Raw genomic sequence first — 25,078 nt, forward strand, 5'->3', positions numbered from 1 at the left:
CCCCAGCGACAAGCTTTATACTCTTTTAGGTACTGTACTTACTTTTCTTAGTGTGCACAAACTGCCCCTCCCATTTTTTAGTCTTTTTCAAAAGATAAAATCAGGGAGTTTTTTACACTTTAATAATGTGTGAATTAAGTGAGAAAATCTGACATAAATACTGTAAATTAATAAGCGCTTATTATAAATACCAGGGCTTTAAGTGGTCCAGTGTTCTAAAGCGCTGCCACTATGATCGGGAGATGGCTTGTTAGAATCCCACTCTTGCAGCTTGCCATCAGCTGCCGGAGCCCAGAGAGAGCACAGTTGGTCTTGCTCTCTCTGGGTGGGTACAGTACAGTAGATGGCGCTCTCTCTTTCCCCTCATCACTCCTAGGGTGATGTGGATCAGCACAAGGCTGCGTCTGTGAGCTGATGTATCAGAACCGAGTCTCTGAGCTTTCCTCCGAGTGTTAGCGCTGTGATGCTCCTCGGTAATGCTACAGCATCAGCAGCAGCTCAAAAAGAGGCGGAGTCTGACTTCACATGTATCGGAGGAGGCGTGTGCTAGTTTTCTTAAGCCTCCTGGTGTGTTGGGGCATCACTAGTGATAGGGGGAGTCCTAATGATGAGTGGGTTGGGTAATTGGTCTTGTCTACAATATGTAATTCATATTCTGTCCAAAGGTTCTTCTTATTTTTTGGCATCAGGTTGCCACTGATCCCACAGTCCTTATAGTTTCCAAAGCATTTTCCCTTCATGTTTAGCAACTTTTTTTTCTCTCTCAAACCAGCAAAAAAATACTACTTTGGACTTGTTTTGGGCTTTTGACGGCTGCGAAATGCTGCTATTCATTGTTGAAGTTCTCCTGAATGTTAAAGCAGCTGTGACCCTTTTAGTGCCAGCACCATTGGCAGACGACTGTGCAACACAGGACTACAGGACTACATACATAAAGACCATTAAAACAACTTACTTTTGTCAGTCAGTGGCAAGATCAACAATTCTTTGTCAGGGGTCACATTTTTTCAGAAGTGCCAGTGTGTAGTGTAATTTAAATCTGAATTACTGATTATTTTACTATTTTTTCTCTCTTTTTCAGGTATCTGTAGACTCTGTGTTCTCCAGGAGATCTCAGCTGATCTCAGATCTGTGTCTCCTGGAGAAATCATCACCCTGCACTGCAGCATCTCTACAGATTATGAGATTTCATGGTTTCATCAGAACTCTGAGCAGCAGATGAAGCTGCTGATCTCTGCTGCACGAGGAAAAATAGATAAATCATTTTCTCTGAGTTTTAATATAAATAATAAAGATCATTATGAGATCAGTGAGATCAGCAGTTCAGTGAGTTTAGTGATTAAAGGAGTTAATGATACAGATCTGGGACTGTATTACTGTGGAGGAAGAAACAACTCATCATTCCTACAGTTCGGGAAACCAATCAAACTCACCTTCAATTCAGGTAAGAGTATTTATTTTAACACAACAGCTCTAAAAAAAGTTGGGATACTGCTGTAAAAAATAAAACCAGAATGCAAAGATTTGTACATTTTATTTACAATAGATCATATAACTAGGGCTGAGTATCAAAATACAATACTAAAAAAAACGACTGAAATAAACGAGACAAATGTGGAGAATGCACAGCGAGATGCTCTGACTCTCTCTCTCGCTCTCACTCGCGCTGTCTCTCCATTTATTAAGCTGTCTAACGCTCTTTCATACTGTCTCTCCCTCTCTCGTGCTGACTCTCCATTTATCAAACTGTCTCTCGCTCACTCATGCTTTCTTTCGCTCTCTCATGCTGTCTCTCCCTTTCTCGTGCTGTCTCTCGCTCTCTCATGCTGTCTCTAGCTCTCAAGTACTGTCTCTAGCTCTCTCGTGCTGTCTCTCCATTTATCGCACTCTCTTGCTCACTCATGCTGTCTTCCGCTCTCTTGTGCTGTCTCTCCCTTTCTCGCACTGTCTCTCCCTTTCTCGCGCTGTCTCTAGCTCTCGGGTACTGTCTCTTGCTCTCCCATACTGTCTCTCGCTCTCTCGAGCTGTCTCTCCATTTATCGCAATGTCTCTTGCTCACTCATGTTGTCTTCCGCTCTCTCGTGCTGTCTCTCGCTCTCTCATGCTGTCTCTAGCTCTTGCGTACTGTCTCTCGCTCTCTCGTGCTGTCTCTCCATTTATCGCAATGTCTCTTGCTCACTCATGTTGTCTTCCGCTCTCTCGTGCTGTCTCTCCCTTACTCGCGCTGTCTCTTGCTCTTTTGTATTGTCTCTTGCTCTCTCCTGCTGTCTCTCCCTTTCTCGCGCTGTCTCTAGCTCTCACGTACTGTCTCTCGCTCTCCCATACTGTCTCTTACTCACTTATGCTGTCTCTTGCTCTCTTGTACTGTCTCTTGCTCTCTTGTGCTGTCTCTCCCTTACTCGCGCTGTCTCTTGCTCTTTTGTACTGTCTCTTGCTCTCTCCTGCTGTCTCTCCCTTTCTCGCGCTGTCTCTAGCTCTCGCGTACTGTCTCTCGCTCTCCCATACTGTCTCTTGCTCACTCATGCTGTCTTCCGCTCTCTCGTGCTGTCTCTCCCTTTCTCGCGCTGTCTCTCGCTCTTTTGTACTGTCTCTCGCTCTCTTGTGCTGTCTCTCCCTTTCTCGCGCTGTCTCTAGCTCTCGCGTACTGTCTCTCGCTCTCCCATACTGTCTCTTGCTCACTTATGCTGTCTCTTGCTCTCTTGTACTGTCTCTTGCTCTCTTGTGCTGTCTCTCCCTTACTCGCGCTGTCTCTCGCTCTTTTGTACTGTCTTCCGCTCTCTCGTGCTGTCTCTCCCTTTCTCGCGCTGTCTCTCGCTCTTTTGTACTGTCTCTCGCTCTCTTGTGCTGTCTCCCGCTCTCTCGTACTGTCTCTTACTCACTTATGCTGTCTCTTGCTCTCTTGTACTGTCTCTCGCTCTCTTGTGCTGTCTCTCCCTTTCTCGCGCTGTCTCTAGCTCTCGCGTACTGTCTCTCGCTCTCCCATACTGTCTCTCCCTCTCTTGTGCTGTCTCTCCCTTTCTCGCGCTGTCTCTCGCTCTCTCGTACTGTCTCTTGCTCACTCATGCTGTCTTCCTCTCTCTCGTGCTGTCTCTCCCTCACTTACACTGTCTCTTGTTCCCTTCTCTCCCTAATGCATGCTTTCTCTCCCTTTCTCGCGCTGTCTCTCACTCATTCGTGCTGTATTTATCTCACTGCGCTGTCTCTCATTTCTCAGAAACTCCAGTTTCATAACCTCACAGTAACACTAAATGGAGATGTGGAACTCCAGCCTGTTGTTTAATATAGTTTCATAGATCTACTGAACTGTGGTGCCATTTCCAGTAATTCTGTATCACAGTTCTTTTAAAGTGATCTTTTTCATATTCGACATATCGATGTATTTCTTTATGGGTACCACTTTAAATTAAGACTACCTTTATAAAGGGTTTATAAATGGATTACAATCAGTTTATTAATGGTTACTAATTAGGTTGTAAATGCCTTAAAAATCCTTAATAATCAGTTATAACACATACGTAGAAAGGGCAACCATATAGATGGCTGTGGGTTCACTATTTGGCAAACAACAGGTCATTGTTGCCCGTTCTATGTATGTGTTATATCTGATTATTAATGGTTTTTAATAATTTTATTAATAAACTAACTATAAACCATTTATAAACCCTTTATAAAGGTAGTCTTATTTTAAAGTGGTACCTCTTCATGTATCCTATGGATACAGATCTCTATTTTTTGCAAAAGTGTAGATTTTTGTTATTGTTGTGATTAGAAAAGGTTTCTAATCTCTTTTCTCTGTGTTTATTTCTATTTTAGATGAGATTAATAATAAATCTGAAGTACAGCGTAATCTGACGGAGCCGGTGATTAGTGAGAACTCTGCAGGGTGTGGGTTCTCCTGGACTCTGGTTCTGGTTCTGACGTGTATCTGTGTGATCTGTGTTCTGATGAGCATCCTCTGTATCTGTGGATTCTTCTGCAGGATGAAACACGGTAAGATTAGAAACACAAAAGAACGCCTTAGTAACCACCTAGAAAAAGGTAGCAACTGCCTAGCAACCACTTAGCAACACAACAAAACAATTATCTTTTTTTTTTCAGGAACAACAACGCCGTCTTGCAGCTGCTGCCGCAAAACGAGAGAAAAGGTAAAGCTACAGGAAACACTCATTATATTTATTTTGTTAATATATATTTTACTGCAGTAATTTGTTTTACATTTTCACACAATTATCTGAACTTTCTACTCCTTACATTTTAATAAAAACAGCCTCGTTACTCCTGTTTCATTTCAGCTGGTTTTTATTCCGGCTTCTCATCGTTCAATAAAACCCCTATCCAGATAAATCTCTCCAGCTTCTTTAATATATTTACATTCTACTAAAATACATTCATTTAAAATCAGCATATATGCAGCTGAAACACTAGAGAATAATAGAGGTTAATAGTGCACTATAGGACTGTGTGGGCGTGGCCTAAGCTTTTGTTCTTAATGGCTTTATTTTTTCTCTTTACATTACTTTTACTTTTATACTTTAAGTAGTTTTGAATCCAGTACTTTTTAAACACTTTTACTTAAAGAGTAAAAAGCTTGAGTTGATTCTTTTCACTTTCTAGTATTTTATGAAACTCTAGTATCTATACTCTATTCTACCTACAGAGTAATGAATAGAGGTACTTTCACACTTATTTAACATTTTGCTTTTTTTACGCTGTACTTTAAATGTATTTAAATTTTTTATATAGCATAGACTGGTTATCAATATTTTGGAACAGATAAGAAAAGTGAGCATATATACATACAGTATACTTCGTATATATTGTCACTGTTCAATAAAAAAACAAGTATCTCCAAAACGGCAACTTTACAGAAGCAAGGTAAAACATAGATAATTATAAATGGAAGTTAATGTAAATAGAGTTTATTTCAGGTCATTTCTGAGAGGTTCTATTGGTCCGTTCAACAAAACATTTTGACACAGTGTAGGGGACAGTTTTTGTGTTCACATTATGTAGTAAAATAAAAATCCACAAAAATTGAGATACTTGTTTTTTTCTTTGGACAGTGACGATATGCATAATAATTAAAAAAAGTATATCATTTTTGGTTTGTGTATAATTACTTTTAATTATTAGATTCTGCTACTTCAGCACTGTGATGTAATTTTATAAAATACTATTTATATCCCTTTTTCTTATAAAGTAGTAGTTTTATACTTAAAGTAGTTTTAAATCCAGTACTTTTTAAAAATACTTTTACTTAAAGAGTAAAAGGCTTGAGTTGATACTTTTACAACTTCTACAGAAGTATTTTATTAAACATTAGTATCTATACTCTACTTTACCTACAGAGTAATGAATGGAGATAATTTTCACACCTTTGTTGTGATGTTTCTGTACAGGAAGTGGAGTTGCAGTACGCTACGCTGTCTCATGAAAAACAGCCCAGATCTGGAACAGCAGTAAATCCAGCAGCTTCTGCAGAAACTGTGACCTACGCCCGAGTTTCAGCACGACTCAGCGGAAATTCACACTACTGAAGCACAAAAACTACATTTAAAGTGTTACTGCTTTGTAATGGAAGTTATTTTGTTTTGTTTGCAGTCAGCTATAATGCTAATTTTACTAGCTAGCAGCACTAAAACACCAAACCTGCAGTGTTTTCAAAAGTTTCTAAAAGTGAATACCGATTTTTTTGCACTATAAGGTGCACCAGTTTATGAGGCATGCTATCAATAAACATATATAGTTTGGTCTATTTTCATTCATAAGGTGCACCAGAGTATAAGGCACAATAAGCCACAGTAGTAAGGAACAAGGGTCTCGCTCTTGGGGGAAGCATCTAAGTAAACAAAACTATAATTCTAAAAAAAAAAACATTTTATTCTAAAGTTAAACGAGTGCTGGATGTTAATCTACACAGATTTCTCTCCTGAAAACTGTTTACTTGGGTGAATAAAGCTCTTACGTTTATTTAGAGTAAGATTACATTTCCTATGTTTTGTCTAGGGTTGAGTATTCAGTGAAGATTCTCCAGCACTAAGGCTGGGTGCAGCAGCATTAGCATTAGCAGCTAACCACAGCTCTAGTGCTAGTAAATGCTGCCCGACAGCGTTACACTGATGAACATGGTAAGTGTTTCAGTAAGCCAGGGCTATATTTAGTTAGTAGTTCATCACTGGTAGCTTGTTTTAACACGATAAATGTACTGCAAACTACAGTCTAATATACTCACCTCTTAATGGCCAAAAAGCTAGAGCTGCAGTTAGCGGCTAATGCTAATGCTGCTCCAGCCTTAGTGCTGGTGAAACTTCACTGAAACTCCTGTATAACTCTGTACTTCAGTGGAGTGGCTTTACTGCTCCTTAATACCTGACTGGTAGAATTCATACATAAGGAGCACCGGATTATAAGGAGCTCTGATGAGTTTTGGGAAAATTAAAGGATTTTAAAGTTTTTTAAGGATTTTAAGTGCGCCTTATTGTGCACAAAATACAGTAATTGTTTTACTAACTGCTGTACTGGGACTGAAGTAACAGGGAGGGGTTTGCAGTAAAAGTAATTTAGAGTATAAATCTTAGTTTTTTTAATTAAATAATTCAGAAATAAATAAAGTGGTTCTTTTGGGTGGGTCTTTTCACAATAGGGCTTAAAAGTAGTGTACCTCCTGGTGAGAGATCGTTCACTGCTAGCATAGTCCCTCCCACTGCATCAGAAAATAACAGCAACTCAGGCATTAGGGCGTAAAGTAAGGCTTAAGGCAAAGTAAAAGCTAATTTTTACTAATTTTAAGATACGATAAAATAAGATAATCCTTTATTAATCCCAGTACAGAGGAAAGGACAGAGAAACAGGCCAGGATAATATATAAACAAATATTAATAAAACCATATATCCAAAAAAATACAGAAAAAATATAAAAATACTACAAAATATAATAAAGGAACAATATATACATCTAGTGCAGATAAGATAAGGTCAGAGGAGATAGGATTATGGTAGGATGTGACCAGTATTATTGCACAAAGAGTAACAGTGAATAAATATTGCATGTTAAACATGTTGCACAAATGGTGATAAAGAGATAACAGTACACGCAGTGAATGGAATATTGCACACAATAAAGCATTACAGCACAAGACTTTTATCATGTTAACGTCACTGTTTATGGATGATTTGTGAAGCAAATCCAAAGCAATGCACATTTAAAATACCAATTAAATAATTAGTTAATTGGATTTACATTTTACACAGATTTCTCTTTAGACTATTAGAGTCTAATTTTGTGCATTGCAGACAGAAAACAGCATTCTTATATTTTTCACTGGAACATAATTCAGGTCTGAAAGGGTTAACATCCCTTAAAGTGTAACTAAACCCTCTGATTTTAGCTGACTTCACCCTCAGCTCAAATGGGAGGGGCACTGGGTGATGTATGGGTTTAGGGGTGGGGCAGGAGGGAGAGCTGATTGGCTGAGCTGCAGCAGCAGTGTGCCTCTGATAGCAATGAGATGCAGATGGTTGGTCGTCAGCAGGGGGGTGGGATTATTAATTGACTGATTTGCATATTATGACATCATCCTCACCTACAGCACAGTTGAACCTGAGAGGAGCTGCAGAGGTGGAAAATACCACAATAAAAGTGTTTTTTAAAGGTTAGGAAAATTTATAACATTTTAAGCAAGACTGGTTTGTTTCATTACTTCAAAGGAACACATTTCAGCTATAACTGGTTTAGTGGCTCTTTAATGAAGTAAACAGTGAGTGTTTATAACAGATTTATTGTGTGTTTTAGTGTGATTGGTGGAAGCAAGACAGCAAGGTGTGACGATAAAAAGTGTTTTTTAAAGGTTAGGAAATATGTTTTTAATTTTTTGAGCAAATTTTAAACACATAATGAAAAAAATATAGTTTAGGATTTAGTGGCTCTTTAAAAGTGACACTAGTTAAAGTTTAAAAGAAGAGTCAGACATCAAATAAGAGCTTCAGGTGTTGCATGTGGTGCTGGATGTGGTTAACCCTTGATTTGAGGATACCGTAGGGTTAACCAAGCTTGTCTCTTGTCTTCACAAGATCTAAACACACTAACCACAGAGAACTACAGTAATTAAAATGTGCACTGATCAGTAAAACAGCTAGAAAGACAAAAAATAAAGACAAAAACTGAGTAAATGTTGATATGAGCTGTAAAATTTCACGTTTCACAGTTTCGCAAAGTTCTTTCAGCCGCCCACTGCTCAAGGTGTGAATTTGAGAAAACGAAAGATCGAAAACATCTTACTCTCACAAACTAGTTCTTTTTATTTTTTTTATTAGCAACATAAAACACATATACAAAAATAAAATAAAAAACTCTTGTGGAGGACAATTTACAAGCTAGGGGGCACAAACACACAAATATACAGGAGAAAAGCCATACAACTGAGAAACTTAAAAAAATAAGATCACCACATCTGTCATGTACATAAAAATGAGTCCTCTGTAATTTTTACAATTTAAAAAACCTAAATCTTTCGCTCAGAAGAAGAGAAAAGCTCTATACAGAGTATTGCTATGGCTCAGATCAGTTTAAAACCTTCTCTTCGCGACCTCAACATTCCTGTTTATTGATTTCATACAGCTTTAACTTCCATCATAAATAAATAACACAGAGCTATTTTACAATAAACTGATGTATTCAATTTTCCATAATCAGAGCTGCCTAATAAACATTACAAACATCACAAATACATTCAGAATTCAATATCGGATTCAGTCCAGCGATCCTCAGAACGTACAGTAGCTGTAGCGCCTCTCAAAGTGCTCAAATGCACTCATATGTGATACACAGTTCTTCTTTTTTCAGTGTGACTTTGCTATCGTAACGGCAGGACAAGTACACCATGCGTAGCTCAAAACACAACACAAGTCATGTACTAATTCTCTTGAAGAGAGAGTGTCTCTTGCTCATCATTCTCTTTAAGAGTAGATCAGGTGAGCTCTGTCTTTGGTGGATTGCTATTGTAACAGTGCAGCTACCTGGACGTGTTCAACAAACTCTTCTCAGCAGAGGAAACTGAGCTGCTGGTTGTGAAGGAGCTCCAGCAATATTACTGTCAATAAACAGTATTCTGTACAGTTTTCCTGCAGACTGCAGGATTAATTTGAGCTTCACAGAAGCAGTAAATCAGAAACTCTGTTCTGACTGGAAGATTGACCTCCGAGACGTTAAAATTACCTAGATGGTTCCAGTACATTTTGTACAGGGGATCTACATTCATTTCTACTTAAAGATATCAGTGATGGGAGTATGAAGAGTTAAATATGAGCCCTATCTGAGCTATGCACTCCATGTGTGACCAAGATGAGGCACACTATTTAACATATCACTCTAATATATTCATCTCCTCGTTAAGCTATATTGTTTTATACTTCATTACGTATTACCTATATATATATTTTTTTTTACATATATAAAATTCAGTGTATGTATTGCTATTCATATTTTAGTTATATTATAATATCTGATAAGTACAGTACCAGTCAAAACGTTTAGACACAAACGAGAGAGAGAGAGAGATATGAGAGAGAGAGATAGAGATCAATAGAAAGAGAGAGAGAGAGAGAGAGGCAGAAAGAGATACAGATAGATAGATAGACGTAGAGAGATAGAGAGAAATAGAGAGCGACAAAGATAGACAGACAGAGAAAGATAGACAGATTCATTTACAATGTAGAAAAATAAAGCATTACATCAAAAGGTTTTTTTGGCTTTTGACTGGTACATATAAATATATATATATGCATTATGGAAGTAAATGTACTATATATTATTAAGATATATATTTATATGTATATTCCTGTGATCTTAAAGTAAAGTAAATAAGTATAAAAACAGGCTAAACGCTACAGTCAGCAGGTGAGGAGAGATCATTCCAGCATCAGCTGTGGAGAGAGAGAGAGAGGAAGACAGAAAAAAAACATTATTATTACATTTCCCAAATATTATATTTGAAATGTCCATTATAAAATATAAAAATCTGTAATTAATGAGACCTATAAGATGGACACAATCTAACACAGGTTTTATAAGTGAGGTCAATAGTCGATTTATAGAGTAAAGGTAAAGTAATTTATAGATTTATTATAGAGTTAGTTTATCTTTACTTCAAAATAACAGAAACAGCTAAACGTGGGATTTAAACGCTCTGTAAATGCCCAAAAGACGTTTAAATGTTTAGAGTTATTATATATAATAATAGATAGAGCTCCTTTAGATATATTATAGATTAGAGTTATTATATTTGGAAAGTAATGTAGGACCTAGAATTGAGCCCTGAGGTATCTCCTTAGTAAAATGAATGGACTCTGAGAGGAATTGAACTCTATTCACAGCAGGTATTTATCTGAAATACCAATACTGGCCAGCTTATTTAATATAAAAAAAAGATTACTCACCAGTCGCAACAAAGCGTTGAAAAGATCTGTCTTCAGGTGATTCTTTTGGGGGAAATAACAAAAATAAAAACAGAAATTAACAAGTTGTACAATAAAATCAGAACTGAAAACCTGGTAAAAAAACACTCAATTAGCATTAAATTATGATATAAACTGTATATAAGTCACTTGAGGAACTTTTAGAGCTTCTTGATATTGAAACTAAGGAGGAACCCATTAAGGTACTTTCAAGAAAAGTTCTTTTTTTTTTCGAACTGAAGAATCTCAAAAAAATCCTCAAAGCTTATACAAAAACAACAATGACGAAGCTTTATAATGACTATTTAGTAATTTTAGTAATATCACACACATTTCTATATTTATCGTAGCTTACGTTCTTCTACTGATCTTACCATCTACTGAGAGCTCCACGCTCTGAACGAAGACTCTTCTAGAACTCAGAGCTCTTTTTACTCGTTTCACCACCAGGTAACTCTCATAAACTCCAGCATCTTCAGCTTTAACCTCCTTCAGAACCAGAGAACAGTTTCCTTTCTTCAGTTTATCTTCAGGAACATCAACCCGACCTTCATACCCCTCCCCCTCATAATGCTTCTCCCCCAGACGCTCAAACACCGCCTCAGAAAACGTTCTCCACTCGATGTGAGGACTTGGGCTGAGGGTATCCTTCCATTCACACGGCAGAACCACCGAGGAACCCACTCTAGCCGTCATGAAGACACGGGATTGGTCAGATTGAGAGTCTGGAGAACACAAATAAAAAACATTAGATGTTAGAAAGATAATAAAGAGTAAATACAATAAAGAGTATACACAAGTGCATTTAATGTAAATGCATTCCAAACTCATTTATTTGACACACTTTATATACAAACATACAATAGTTTTTTTTTTCAAATTGAATATAATTTTTTTTATTAAATCTTTTAAAAATGTTTAATATTAAATATGTTATATTAAATATTTTTGCACTGGTCGTGCCGGAGACTTTTATTTTGACACATAGCACAGTGGATTAGCTGCAATGGCTAACAGCTAACCGGCGACACCAACTGTATTTGAGAGCTGAATTAATCCCTGTTTTGTGTTTTTTTAATAACTGATTGATTTCTTTGTGCTGGTTAGAGTGGGGAGGATCTGTTATTTAATATTAGATGTGAATTTTGGCTTTAGTTCACTTTTTTTATTACATTCACAATGCCATAAAGAAGCTGTCTGCCCGATGCTAGCTAGGCTAACAGACTGCAGAGTTTAATGGAGATGCTAACGGCTAGCTGGTGATGCTAACTGTATTCCTGAACTAAATTAATCACTGTTTTTAATAACAGATGGGTGTGTTTGTGCTGGTTAGTGTAGTTTGTAGATGCTGTGGTTTTATAGGATATGTGGATTATGACTATAGTTTACTCCAGTCTGTAGTAAATACCTTTACAACACCGGAATGCAGCTGTTGGTGCTAATGCTAGCTAGGCTAACAGACTGCAGAGCTGAAAGGAGATGCTAACGGCTAACTGGCGATGCTAACTGTATTTCTGAACTAAATTAATCTCTGTTTTTAATAACAGATAGGTGTGTTTTTGTGCTGGTTAGTGTAGTTTGTAGATGCTGTGGTTTTATAGGATATGTGGATTATGACTATAATTTACTCCAGTCTGTAGTTTAATGCCTTTACAACACCAGAATACAGCTGTTGGTGCTAATGCTAGCTAGGCTAACAGACTATAGATGTTAATGCAGATGCTAAAGTCTAGCTGGCGATGCTAACTGTATTTCTAAACTAAATTAATCTCTGTTTTTAATAACAGATGAGTGGTTGTTTGTGCTGGTTAGTGTTTGTAGATCCTGTGGTTTTATAGGATATGTGGATTATGACTATAATTTACTCCAGTCTGTAGTTTAATGCCTTTACAACACCAGAATACAGCTGTTGGTGCTAATGCTAGCTAGGCTAACAGACTATAGATGTTAATGCAGATGCTAAAGTCTAGCTGGCGATGCTAACTGTATTTCTAAACTAAATTAATCTCTGTTTTTAATAACAGATGAGTGGTTGTTTGTGCTGGTTAGTGTTTGTAGATCCTGTGGTTTTATAGGATATGTGGATTATGACTATAGTTTACTCCAGTCTGTATTTAAATTTATATCTTTACAACAACAGAATGCAGCTGTTGGTGCTAATGCTAGCTAGGCTAACAGACTATAGATGTTAATGCAGATGCTAAAGTCTAGCTGGCGATGCTAACTGTATTTCTAAACTAAATTAATCACTGTGTTTAATAACAGATGGGTGTTTTTGTGCTGGTTAGTGTTTGTAGATGCTGTGGTTTTATAGTATATGTGGATTATGACTATAGTTTACTCCAGTCTGTAGTTATAATACCTTTATAATACCAGAATGCAGCTGTCGGTGCTAATGCTAATGCTAGTTAACAGACTGCTGGTGCTACTCTGTTTACCCCTCAGACACTGTTCTGTTCTGCTGTTTGGCTTTTTAAAGTGAAAAATCTCCAGATAATTGACTTTTCTGTAGATAAATTAACCAGACAAAAGGTACATTATCACAATTCTGTATCACTGTACTAATAAACAATATATATTTTAATTATACATTTTTTATTTGAAAGCCAGACTATTTTAAATCATCACATTCTTGACACATATTCAGTTGATGATAATGTTTATAATCTTTATAATTTTTACTGGCACAAAAAAGGGACTTTCACTGAAAGGTACTTTGTTGTACCTCAATATAAGGTACAGCCCCAGAGCCCCATCTTTACATCTTGTACTTACTTTTCTTAGAGTGTATATGGTTTTACATGAGTACTACAGTCATGATGTTAATGATGATAATGAAAATAATGATCATCTTTAATTAGGCTTAGAGTTATATTTTAATATTTTAATATCAATTTACACTTATTATCAAACAATATCTGAACCCATAAGGAAGTTTGGGACTGTAATTCCACTCATGAGGAAGATTAATGTTTCCTGGAACATTAAACTCATGACATTATAGTCATTTCCTTATATGCAATGTGAAGGAGGGTCTAATCTAATGGAACTACATTTACATAAAACAACCAATATGTAAAATGGGGAAATTCGGGTTTCAGTGAGAGAGGCCTTAAAATGCCCCTTAAATTTCACTTTTAATAAAATGACATACATGTGCTTCAGCACGGAAACCACCTAAATGTACTGGACAGCCCCTATTAAAGCGTTACTATTAATGATTAATCTATTAAAGCCACTTACCCACACAGACAGCCAGCCATACAATCACCACAGAGCAGAGCAGTGAAGATTTAATGTTCATCGCCTCCATATAGCTATATGTATGTGAAGATATCCTGAAATACAAACAAATACACACAAAAACAGGCTTTAAAAAATGACCAGATCTAAACTCCACACATGTAAATATACAGCTCTGCAAAAAAAAATCAGTTTCTGAATCAGTTTCTCTGATTTTGCTATTTATAGGTTTATGTTTGAGTAAAATGAACATTGTTGTTTTATTCTATAAACTACAGACAACATTTCTCCCAAATTACAAATAAAAATATTCTCATTTAGAGCATTTATTTACAGAAAATGAGAAATGGCTGAAATAACAAAAAAAAGATCCAGAGCTTTCAGAGCTTGGCATCATGTTCTCCTCCACCAGTCTTACACACTGCTTTTGGATAACGTTATGCTGCTTTACTCCTGGTACAAAAATTCAAGCAGTTCAGTTTGGTGGTTTGATGGCTTGTGATCATCCATCTTCCTCTTGATTATATTCCAGAGGTTTTCAATTTGATAAAATCAAAGAAACTCAACATTTTTAACTATGAACTCTCTTATTTTTTCCAGGGCTGTATATACATTCATTTCTGAATATTTGTGCCCCAGCTTTTTCGCCAATTAAAACAGTGGGAGAGAGTGCCCCCTACTGTAAAACTGTAAATGTTAACATGTTGTGTTTAAAAAAAAAAAAAACATAGATATTAGTTTAAACAGTCTGTGTTTGTCTATTCTTGTGACTTAGATAAAGACAGACAGAACACATTTAATAACCAATTTATGCAGAAATATAAGTATAATCAAAAAAGGTTCACATAATTTGTTTTTGCAACTGATAAGTTTGAAAGTATAGTTTAACCTCTTATTAAATAAATTGTGTGTTTGGTATCCGTGCTTGTCTGTCTTTTGTTTGTCTTTCGTGATATTGAATATAGTAGTGTGAATTTGTATACTGCATTATTATGCCCTCTTATGAAGATGCTCCCAAAGTTTGCCAAAGGCAAGAAAACCAATAAACTGATTTCCTGTTTTCATCTTTACTTTAAAGATGTTTCACTAAGTTTCCATGTCAAGCTGGAACAACCATCATCGTCATAAGCATTAAGCTAATATGCTAACAAGCTGTTGCTATGTTTTTGATCTGGATGTTGTCACAACTAAAGCATCACCAGGGTGATACCATGGGGGTTCAGAGGAAGAGCATCACCTTTTTTTCAACCCCTATTCACACTATGTGTGTGGAAAACCCAATACAGTTTTTCTGTCATTGGTATCTATGTAGGTGTTTATGTGGGTAGGAAATTGACACATTCAACATTATAACTTCCTGTTACCTTTAGACAATACTACACATTGATAAAAGCCATTTCTTCAGGCCTTATTTAACTAGTTAAAAACATTTAAAAATGTAAGCTTTAGACACAGTAGCATTATACACTCGCCTTCACTTACAGTAAGTTTAAGTATTTTGATAAAGAATGCAATAATAAACATATCAAAATATGTTACATACCAAAAAACAAATTTCTCCAAGAGGGACATTTTACTGGATGTCTTTTATTGAAGATATTGAATGGAGAAGAGCTTGGATTTTACCACATAAATACTGCAGTTCTTACATGATCAAGAAATACATTTTAAAATCTTATATAAGATATATCCAGTAAATTATTTTATTTCTATTATTACTAATATACCAGGTATATAATAAATAATGATGCAACTGTAATACTCATTATTAAATGTATTATAATTTTACAGTAAGCATATTTAAAATATGGAGTTACATGTTGTACATGAAGTAGTTTAAATGTTTAAATATATTACTTAAGTATATTTAAAATAGTTCCATTTTAGTACAGTTAAGAACACTGAGCACAATTTAAGTAAGACGTTTAGACTATGTTTATACTGTAATTAAAGTATAATAAGTACCAAAAAGTTGTTGTATTTTATCACTCTTTAAATATACTGATTAATAATAATGTGGCTACAAGAACACTTTAGTGCACTATAGTATAATAATGCTTAGTATACATTTTACAAGGGGTCAAGCAATTGCGGTAATTATGTTAAGCAAAATATAACATTATTCTGCTATTTACATACATTTTTACATGTATTCATAAATGCACGGATTTCTTTTCCATATGGAAGCAGACCGAACAATACTAAACGAATACTACACGACTTCCCTACTCCGCTGTTTCACACATTTAAACACGATTAATCTACATAATTACCGCACGCGCGTACATACTATCAGATCAGCGGATTCTTACCTGTCGAAAAGATCGACCTGAAGTGTGGAGGTACCAGAAAGGCTCGTGATATCCAGTGGACTGTATTCTGAAAGTCACAGTACTTTTATATAAGAGGAAGAGGAAACAGAAAGTAACATACCTCCCCCCCCCATCAAAGGGTTTTCCCCCCGCGCGCTCTGACAGGTTTACATGAGCAATAGGGGAAAATTAAGCACGAGCGCATTACCGGAGTCAATACAAATCTAAATATCATAAGAAAAAAACATGTTAAATACATTAAAACGTTGAATAAATGCGGGTCAGCACGTGTGCTGTGCGGTGTTCTGTCGAGTTGTGCTACCCTGTCAAAACGTGCTACCCAAGTGTAAATTTAACTCTAAAACTACCAGAAAAGCACTATATTGTCGCTGTCAAATGAAAAACAAGTGTCTCCAAAACAGCAACTTTACAGGAGAGAGAAAAAACATTCAAAAGTAAAAAAAAAGAGTTTATTTCCTGTCATTTTGAAGAGTTTCTATTGGTCCGCTTATCAAGAAATGTTGGCACAGTGTAAGGGACAATTATCTTTTCAAACTATGTAGTAAATTAAAAATCTACAAAAATAGAGATACATATTTTTCATTTCATTTTTTCACTGTTCTCGTATAATTTTTCTATTATTATTGACTATAATTTGCACATTTGCAACACAAATAATAATAATACACCGAAGTAGAAAAAAAAATCCTAAAAAAAATGCGCATGCGCACTGGTGTTAAGCAGTTTTAAGCACATTTCTATGGGTGGCATATCTTGACACAACACCCTGTTTTTAATGGCGTTAATTATATTTCTTATTTATAATATGGTGCGCGTGACTTGAACACAAACTCGTATCTCACCCAGGGGAAAACTCTGGAAGACGGGGTGGGGGCGTGTCAACCCCGGATTTACCAGCAGCAGCTGCAGCCTATTTATAATAGATTATTATTATTACATATTAAATATCTGTACAGTACGTCCCACCAGGAGCGTCTAAAAAACACCGCTAAAACCAACATCAGACCACAAAAGGGGAAGCAGAACATTGTTTCTGGTTCATTTATTTATTTACTTATTTAATTTGCGTTGATATTAAAAATATTTATCTTACTGTTAAATTTTAAATCTTAATCAGTTTAATTTGTTTTTAGTTTTTTTATGGTTTAATATGGTTAAAATAAAAAAAAAAACTCCCTCATTGTTGATCGCTAGTCATATTTTAATTTTATTTTATTTAAATTCTACAAAATGAAGATTCAGAGCACTCTTTTATGAAGCCGAATCAAGCACAGAAGTTTTGTTAAATTAAAAAAAAAGGTTGACACAATAAAAAGTAAAAAAGTAACAAGAAAACAATAAAAAAACAATAAAATATATGAATATATTGTATGAAATATAAATAAATGAATAAGATATAAACTAAAAACAATTAGAAAAAAACTGAACTAAAACAATTAAAAAGTAAACATTTTGTTTAGTATTATTGTTTAGCCACCTGCTTTATTATAGTTTTAGCTTGTTGTGCAGCTTGTTGAGCTTTTTTGAATTTGTTTTGTGCAATTTATAACAATATTTTGAGTTGTTGTTGATTTACCACTCAAAATAATAAACTATTCAAAATGTTTTCTTTTTATTATTATTATTTATTTATTTTTTATCCAAAAACTTTACAGTTCCCTTACATGATTTATTATGTATTAACTAATTTGGAAAAAAAAAAAAGTTTAGAAATAATAATATTTTCAATATGCAAACATGAAAAAAAAAATCACCTGAAGCCTGCAGTTAATGCAGTGCAGTTTGTAGACGGTGCCTTACGCTTTCCAAACAGCATATCTCTGCAGTTCAGAATGTATGTATTTATAATGTAACTAGATTGGAGCTGTTTGTTTTGGTCCTATAATAAAATTTTAATAAGAATTTTGATGTCCTGTACTTTTTCCTGTAGCCCTTCTTGTCAGACGCTCAGTTTAACAGAAATGACGTAACAGATGGGAATTCCCACTTCCTGCCCCTGCTGGAAGGACGTGGTATGTTGTGGAATCAGGCTCTTTACTTTACGGAAAAAAACAAGAAAAATTCAGGAAAATCTATCAAAGAAACAAACAAAGAGACTAGATGGTCACGAGCCAGAAACTTGCTACAAAAACCGAGATACAAAATACACAATAAACTTATACTGGCTTTAGTCTTTCCAGTGTGATGTATAAATCTGTCCAAAACATATATAGATTAATTTATATCTTAAAGCAGCTGAATGCAGCTTTCAGTAGAAGAAGTATCCACAAATGTAGCTAATATCAGCATAACCCTTCAGACTTTTACCTTTTTATTTTCACACTTTTATTTATTATATCTTCTGTTTTACCTTTTTATTTTACCCTTTTATATATTTAATCTATCTTCTATTTTACCTATTATTTTATTTATTTCACCTTTTTATTTATTTATTCTATCTTCTATTTTACCTTTTATTTTATTTATTTCACCTTTTTATTTATTTATTCTATCTTCTATTTTACCTTTTATTTTATTTATTTCACATTTTTATTTATTTATTCTATCTTCTATTTTACCTTTTATTTTATTTATTTCACCTTTTTATTTATTTATTCTATCTTCTATTTTACCTTTTATTTTATTTATTTCACCATTTTATGTATTTATTCTATCTTCTGTTTTACCTTTTTTTATTTCACCCTTTTATATATTTAATCTCTCTTCTATTTTATTTATTTCACCTTTTTATTTATTTATTCTATCTTCTGTTTTACCTTTTTATTTCACCCTTTTGTTTATTTAATCTCTTCTATTTTACTTTTTATTTTATTTATTTCACTCTTTTATTTATTCCATATTCTGTTTCATGTTTTTATTTTATTTTTAGACACTTCATTTGTTCAGTACTCTATTATTTGTATTTATGTTTATTATCTTATATTCTATTCTATTCTAAGTATTTATGTCTTTATTTTATTGCTTTCTAATTTTCCCCATCCTTTTATTCTGAATTATTGTATTTCTGATCAATTAAATTTTAAATGGTTTGCATGTTTTTCTCATGCTTTTAGTATTTAATTTGGAAGTTTTTTTGTGAAGTTCCTTTTTTTAGCTTAACCTGATTAAATACTTGATTTAAGAGTCTTTTTAAGTTGTGCAGTAAATGCTCGGCTGCACTGTAAATGAGTACAGAGTGATGATAAAAGATAATTGATTGAACTGGTTTAGTAGGAATGAGAGTCACATGAGGTTCCTTGTTCCTCATGTTCTGCCTTCCTTTAAAGATCTTTCCTTCATTTCCATTCTTACAAAAAGTCCATTATGTAATACTTTACTATAAATGTACAATAACAATAGTTATTGTTGCAGAAAGCCCTGCATTCATCACTTTTACGATTATAATTTTAATGATATGATTCTTATAACAGCACATTCAGAGCAGGGTTACTGCTGACTCAGATAAAAAGAGATAAATGACATGTATGATATCATACTTTTATTTAAAATCCCCCCCCCCACACTTCAGAATAGTCCTATCACTTCATCACAGGTAACAAGTCAGAAAAAGGTTAAAGATTAATAAAGTGAAAGACCAAAAACAACAACAATAAAAAAAAACAGAACAAAAGACACAAAAAGCAAAACAAGAAGAAAAAAAGATAAATGATACAAAATAAAAATACAATAATGTTTAAAATAAAATCACTGTAGTAAAAAAAAAAGTTCCACATGGATTAAGTTCAGACTTCCGATGAAGAGGATCTCAATCATTGTGAGTAATATATATATATATATATATATATATATATATATATATGTACCTCTGTAAAAAATGAGGAGATCACTTCAGTTTCTGAATCAGTTTCTCTGATTGTGCTATTTATAGGTTTATATTTGAGTAAAATGAACATTGTTGTTTTATTCTATAAACTACAGACAACATTTCTCCCAAATTCTATATAAAAATATTCTCATTTAGAGCATTTATTTACAGAAAATGAGAAATGACTGAAATAACAAAAAAGATGCAGAGCTTTCAGACCTCAAATAATGCAAAGAAAACAAGTTCATATTCATAAAGTTTTAAGAGTTCAGAAATAATCAATATTTGGTGGAATAATCCTGGTTTTTAATCACAGTTTTTTTTTCATGCATCTTGGCATCATGTTCTCCTCCACCAGTCTTACACACTGCTTTTGGATAACTTTATGCTGCTTTACTCCTGGTGCAAAAATTCAGGCAGTTCAGTTTGATGGCTTGTGATCATCCATCTTCCTCTTGATTATATTCCAGAGAAAATAATAATTTTTAAGTCGTCTTTTATTTATATCCAGAACTATATTTATTGTTTTTATTCCCATTGCATTGGAAGCCTGTGTAATATTTTATTATAATTTTAATTGTTTTTTTTTCAGTCTTTTTAAGTAGTAAATGCTTGAATGCTTTGTAAATGATTACCTTTAATATATTACTAAGAGATAATAAAGGTTAATTGATTGAACTGGTTTAGTGGGAATGTGAGTCACATGAGCTTCTTGTAAAAAGGGGGTGTTTCTTAATTTTTCCTCCTTCCTTCTACATTTCTTCAGAGATCTTTCCTTGATTTCCAGTCTTACACAAGTCGGTTGTGCAACACTTTACAATAAAGGTATAATAATAATAGTTATTGTTGCAGAAAGCCCTGCATTCATCACTTTTACGATTATAATTTTAATGATATGATTCTTATAACAGCACATTCAGAGCAGGGTTACTGCTGACTCAGATAAAAAGAGATAAATGACATGTATGATATCATACTTTTATTTAAAAGAGTTCAGGAATCAATATTTGGTGGAATAATCCTGATTTTTAATCACAGTTTTTTCCCATGCATCTTGGCATCATGTTCTCCTCCACCAGTCTTACACACTGCTTTTGGATAACTTTATGCTGCTTTACTCCTGGTGTAAAAATTCAAGCAGTTCAGTTTGGTGGTTTGATTGTAGATATGAAGAACTTTTAGTTTCTATACAGTTTCTACACAGAAAATAAATAATAGAGCATGTATTTATATGTATATTTATACAACACATTTACATATGTTTTACATTTCAATATTAATTAATATATCAAATAATTGCAGTAAATCATATTTTGAACAATTGCAATAATAGAGTATAAATCATTTATTACGTCAATACATCGTTTGGTGCTTTTATCAAATGAATGTATGAATAGATTTTACACATATTTATTTAACATATATGCAGTTCTGAGCTGCACAAAATAAAAATATATATTTGCAGGGTTTTTTCTTTACAATGTATTTATTAAGCATATTTTTGCATTACAAAAATTAAAAAAATGGGCATAAAAGTGTTATACATATAAAGTATAATACTATAATCAGACAGTGGATTTATTTAAATTACACATCATATAATTTGTTAAAATTAATATTTAAAACAATCCAACAGTTTATTTCTATTGTAAACTGAGGATTAAATACAGTTTAAAACATTTAGAAAGTTAGAAAAGCAGTGAAGGAAGAGCAGAAGTGAAACACATGCACAGGAAATGCAGATTAGCATTTAGCATGTATCGCTCCTCCGGTGGTGCATCTACTTTAACACTTAACTAAAGAGAAAAATGGGATTTACCTGCCTGCAGCACCAAATCACAGCATGCTCTAGTGTTATACAGTGTGTTTATGAAGTGTGAAGAAGTTTATGAAATTAGAGAGTGAAGACTGAGTTGACTCTTCTGGTTGGAAGCAAAAGTGAAAGTCCTTCAGGTGAAAGAGGTCCTCTGGGTTCTTGGGGAACTTCCGTAACATGCCCAACAAAAAATACCTAAAATACAAAACTTATAATTCATAAACCAACAAAAAACAATAAGAAACTAAAACTTTAAAATCAAACAAAAAGCAAAATTAAAACTGCCGATATTGATCTGAATGTCTGCCAACCCGCTTCTTGATCACTGGCAGACTGTTTAAAGGGGCGGGGCTTAGAATAAAAAAAAAGCATAAACTGCCCAAAACAGGGCGTGTCCTTTTTTTTAAAAGAGGGGTGTGGCTAAAGCTGGAAACGTAAATTTATGAAACTTTGTCCCATAACTGATAAAAATTAAAAAATGTAGTTTATCTGATCTCATTGTGTGGGCACCAGATCATATCCATTAGAGAGGATTAGGTACTTATCCGGCACTTCTACATCATGTTCTCTCACCTTTAGGAGAACATTAACCCTATACACACTGAACCCCTGAAGGGCACTCATAGATGGCACTCATTAATACACACTTATAACATTTCTAGATCTGGAGGAACACCATCATCAGTTACTGTAAGAAGGAGTAGCCTGGGGGCACTATTTCTCCTTTCTCAAGACAAGAAGGATAGACATTAGGGTACTTTATCTCTTTTTTGCCACTTTAAAAGGCACTTTAACTACACTTTTCAACAACGGAGACCCCAGGGGTGGCAGTCAGAAGGCACTTAGTAAAGGCACTTAATAGGGGCACTTATTACTAAGATATTTTATTTTAAAAAAATTTAAATTTTTAAAATATGCAGCTCTGGAAAAAAACATTATAATAAGAGCACCTAAAAATTAGTATATTTGATTTTATCAAATTAAAAACCTCTGGAATATAATCAAGAGGAAGATGGATGATCACAAACCATCAAACCACCAAACTGAACTGCTTGAATTTTTGCACCAGGAGTAAAGCAGCATAAAGTTATCCAAAAGCAGTGTGTAAGACTGGTGGAGGAGGAGAACATGATGCAAAGATGCATAAAAAAAAACTGTGATTAAAAAACAGGGTTATTCCACCAAATATTGATTTCTGAACTCTTAAAACTTTATGAATATGAACTTGTTTTCTTTGCATTATTTGAGGTCTGAAAGCTCTGCATCTTTTTTTGTTATTTCAGCCATTTCTCATTTTCTGTAAATAAATGCTCTAAATGAGAATATTTTTATTTGTAATTTGGGAGAAATGTTGTCTGTAGTTTATAGAATAAAACAACAATGTTCATTTTACTCAAACATAAACCTATAAATAGCAAAATCAGAATAACTGATTCAGAAACTGAAGTGCAAAAAGGGGCACTTAATCAATTGTCCCACAAGAAGGGCAGCTGATACCATTTTTGCCACTCTAGAGCCATAGGGTCATGGAAAACTCCCATAGACAGTAAATGATACTTAAAAAAACATTTTATAACTAAAACTAAAAATACAAATGCAAACCAAAAGGAAAACTGAAAACATTGAGACCTTTTTGATCCAGTCCCAAACCAGCCCCAACTGATGGCAAATGGTAATAATGTCTGCCTTCAGATGGTTGTGATTGGCTGAATAGGATGTGTAATATCCTAACTAATATCTAACATCAAAAGTAATTTCATTTATAGAACCATTTGGCAGGTACTGGTTATACAGGTACTGGTACTGGATGAACATATTTAGGTGCTTTAAGGAACCATCAATAAAAAAAGTTGATTAAAGTTGAAAACTGTTGATTAAAACAACCCATAAACCTTATTTAGGGAACTTTTAACAGTCAATTTAATGATTTCTGCAGGGGTAACCTTATTTAAAAGCATTGCTTTCAGAAATACATAAGTGCATGTCCATGTCTTACAACTCAGTTTACAAAGATGATGATTTACAGTTATATAAAATTAAATAAATAAAAAATAAACAAAAATAATAAAACCAGTCATCTTGCAGTCTGTCTGCAGTCTTCATCTGGCACAGGGGTAAACACATTAAATGTGCAGGGGTTAAGTTTAGTCCCATGATGAAGTGAAAGTTAAAAGTGAGCAGTGAAAGTGAAAGTAACATCCTTTTTTAAACAGACTGATTTCCCGTAAATGAGTGCCTTCACATAATTCATGTGATCATCAATTACATTTAATAGAACCATTAATATAAATGTTACTAGATGAAACCTGAGGTACAAACGTCCGTTTCCCTTAAGAGAGAGATGGACACAGAAGTTAGAGTGTACAAAACCTGACGTTCTTTATTCATACAAAAATATAAAATGGGAATATTTAATAATCAAAACCACAAAGTGCACTGAATTAAACCCAAAAGAAACACATTTAAATAATACAATTAAGTAAGTTCGTAAGAAAGTAAAAATCCATCCATCCATCCATCCATCCATCCATCCATCCATCCATCCATCCATCCATCCATCCATCCATCCATCCATCCATCCATCCATCCATCCATCCATCCATCCATCCATCCATCCATCCATCCATCCGGGCTGGCCCGAATAGCGTTTTTTCAGCTCCGGATATTCGGCACTGATTCGAAGCGAATATTCGAATATTCGTTTTAAAAAAAAAGAAGTAAAAAAAAAAAAAAAAAAAAGCAAATCACGGCCCCTTTAATCCACTGAAAAATGTTCAATTTGCTCTGACCGACGAGACATATTCACCCCGGATTTTTGGTGTTTTTATCCCGGATTTTTGTGTTTTCACCCCATATTTTTTCTGTGTTTTTAGCCCAGATTTCTTTGTGTTTTCATCGCGTGTTTTCAGCGCAAGCCAGCCCAGTAAATTGCTGTTTGTGTTTTCACACTTAGGCTATTTGCTTAAAAAAAAACAAACAAAAAAAACGTTTGTTCAGGAAGTATTTTATATTCTTAAACATTGTTGATTATATTAGAGGACAGTCATTGTAAACTGTACTTGGTCTATTTCGGTTAAAGGATTGTGCAGGGCATATTACTGATTTTGTATTTTTGCACTTGGGCTATGAGCTCAATATTAAATATTTCGTTTGTTTAGAAATTATTTTATATTTTTAAACCATGTTAAATTATATTAGAGTAGAGGAAAGTCATTGTTAATGACGTTATTGTACTTGGTCTATTTCGGTTAAAGGATTGTGCAGGGCATAGCCGTATTACTGATTTTGTATTTTTGCGCTTGGGCTATAAGCTCAATATTAAATATTTCGTTTGCTTAGAAATTATTTTATATTTTTAAACCATTTTAAATTATATTAGATAAGAGGAAATTCGTTCAGACATCATTTTTGTAGGCCAGGCTTTTGTAA

At 34.2% G+C, this 25,078-nt stretch overlaps 1 protein-coding gene across 3 annotated transcripts in view; it reads right to left on the reverse strand.

The window, feature by feature from the left end:
* LOC111189913 (uncharacterized) overlaps positions 1 to 14,022 on the reverse strand; it is a 151,383-nt gene extending 137,361 nt beyond the window's left edge. For 2 of the 3 annotated variants that reach the window (XR_007429913.1, XR_007429912.1), the window contains exons 1-4: positions 13,696 to 14,022; positions 10,827 to 11,177; positions 10,435 to 10,476; positions 9,016 to 9,921 (exon numbers count right to left, since the gene is read on the reverse strand). Coding sequence is in view for 1 of the 3 variants with exons in the window: in XM_049472923.1 (XP_049328880.1) it covers positions 9,845 to 9,921; positions 10,435 to 10,476; positions 10,827 to 11,177; positions 13,696 to 13,948 (723 nt within the window). In the remaining 2 variants the exon portion in view is untranslated. Of the gene's footprint in view, positions 1 to 8,368; positions 9,922 to 10,434; positions 10,477 to 10,826; positions 11,178 to 13,695 lie in introns of those variants that run through there. The other variant, XM_049472923.1, reaches the window with a different exon arrangement.
* Positions 14,023 to 25,078: the final 11,056 nt, after the last annotated feature.

Source organism: Astyanax mexicanus, unplaced genomic scaffold (genome assembly GCF_023375975.1).
Source record: "Astyanax mexicanus isolate ESR-SI-001 unplaced genomic scaffold, AstMex3_surface scaffold_31, whole genome shotgun sequence".
NCBI lineage: Eukaryota > Metazoa > Chordata > Actinopteri > Characiformes > Acestrorhamphidae > Astyanax > Astyanax mexicanus.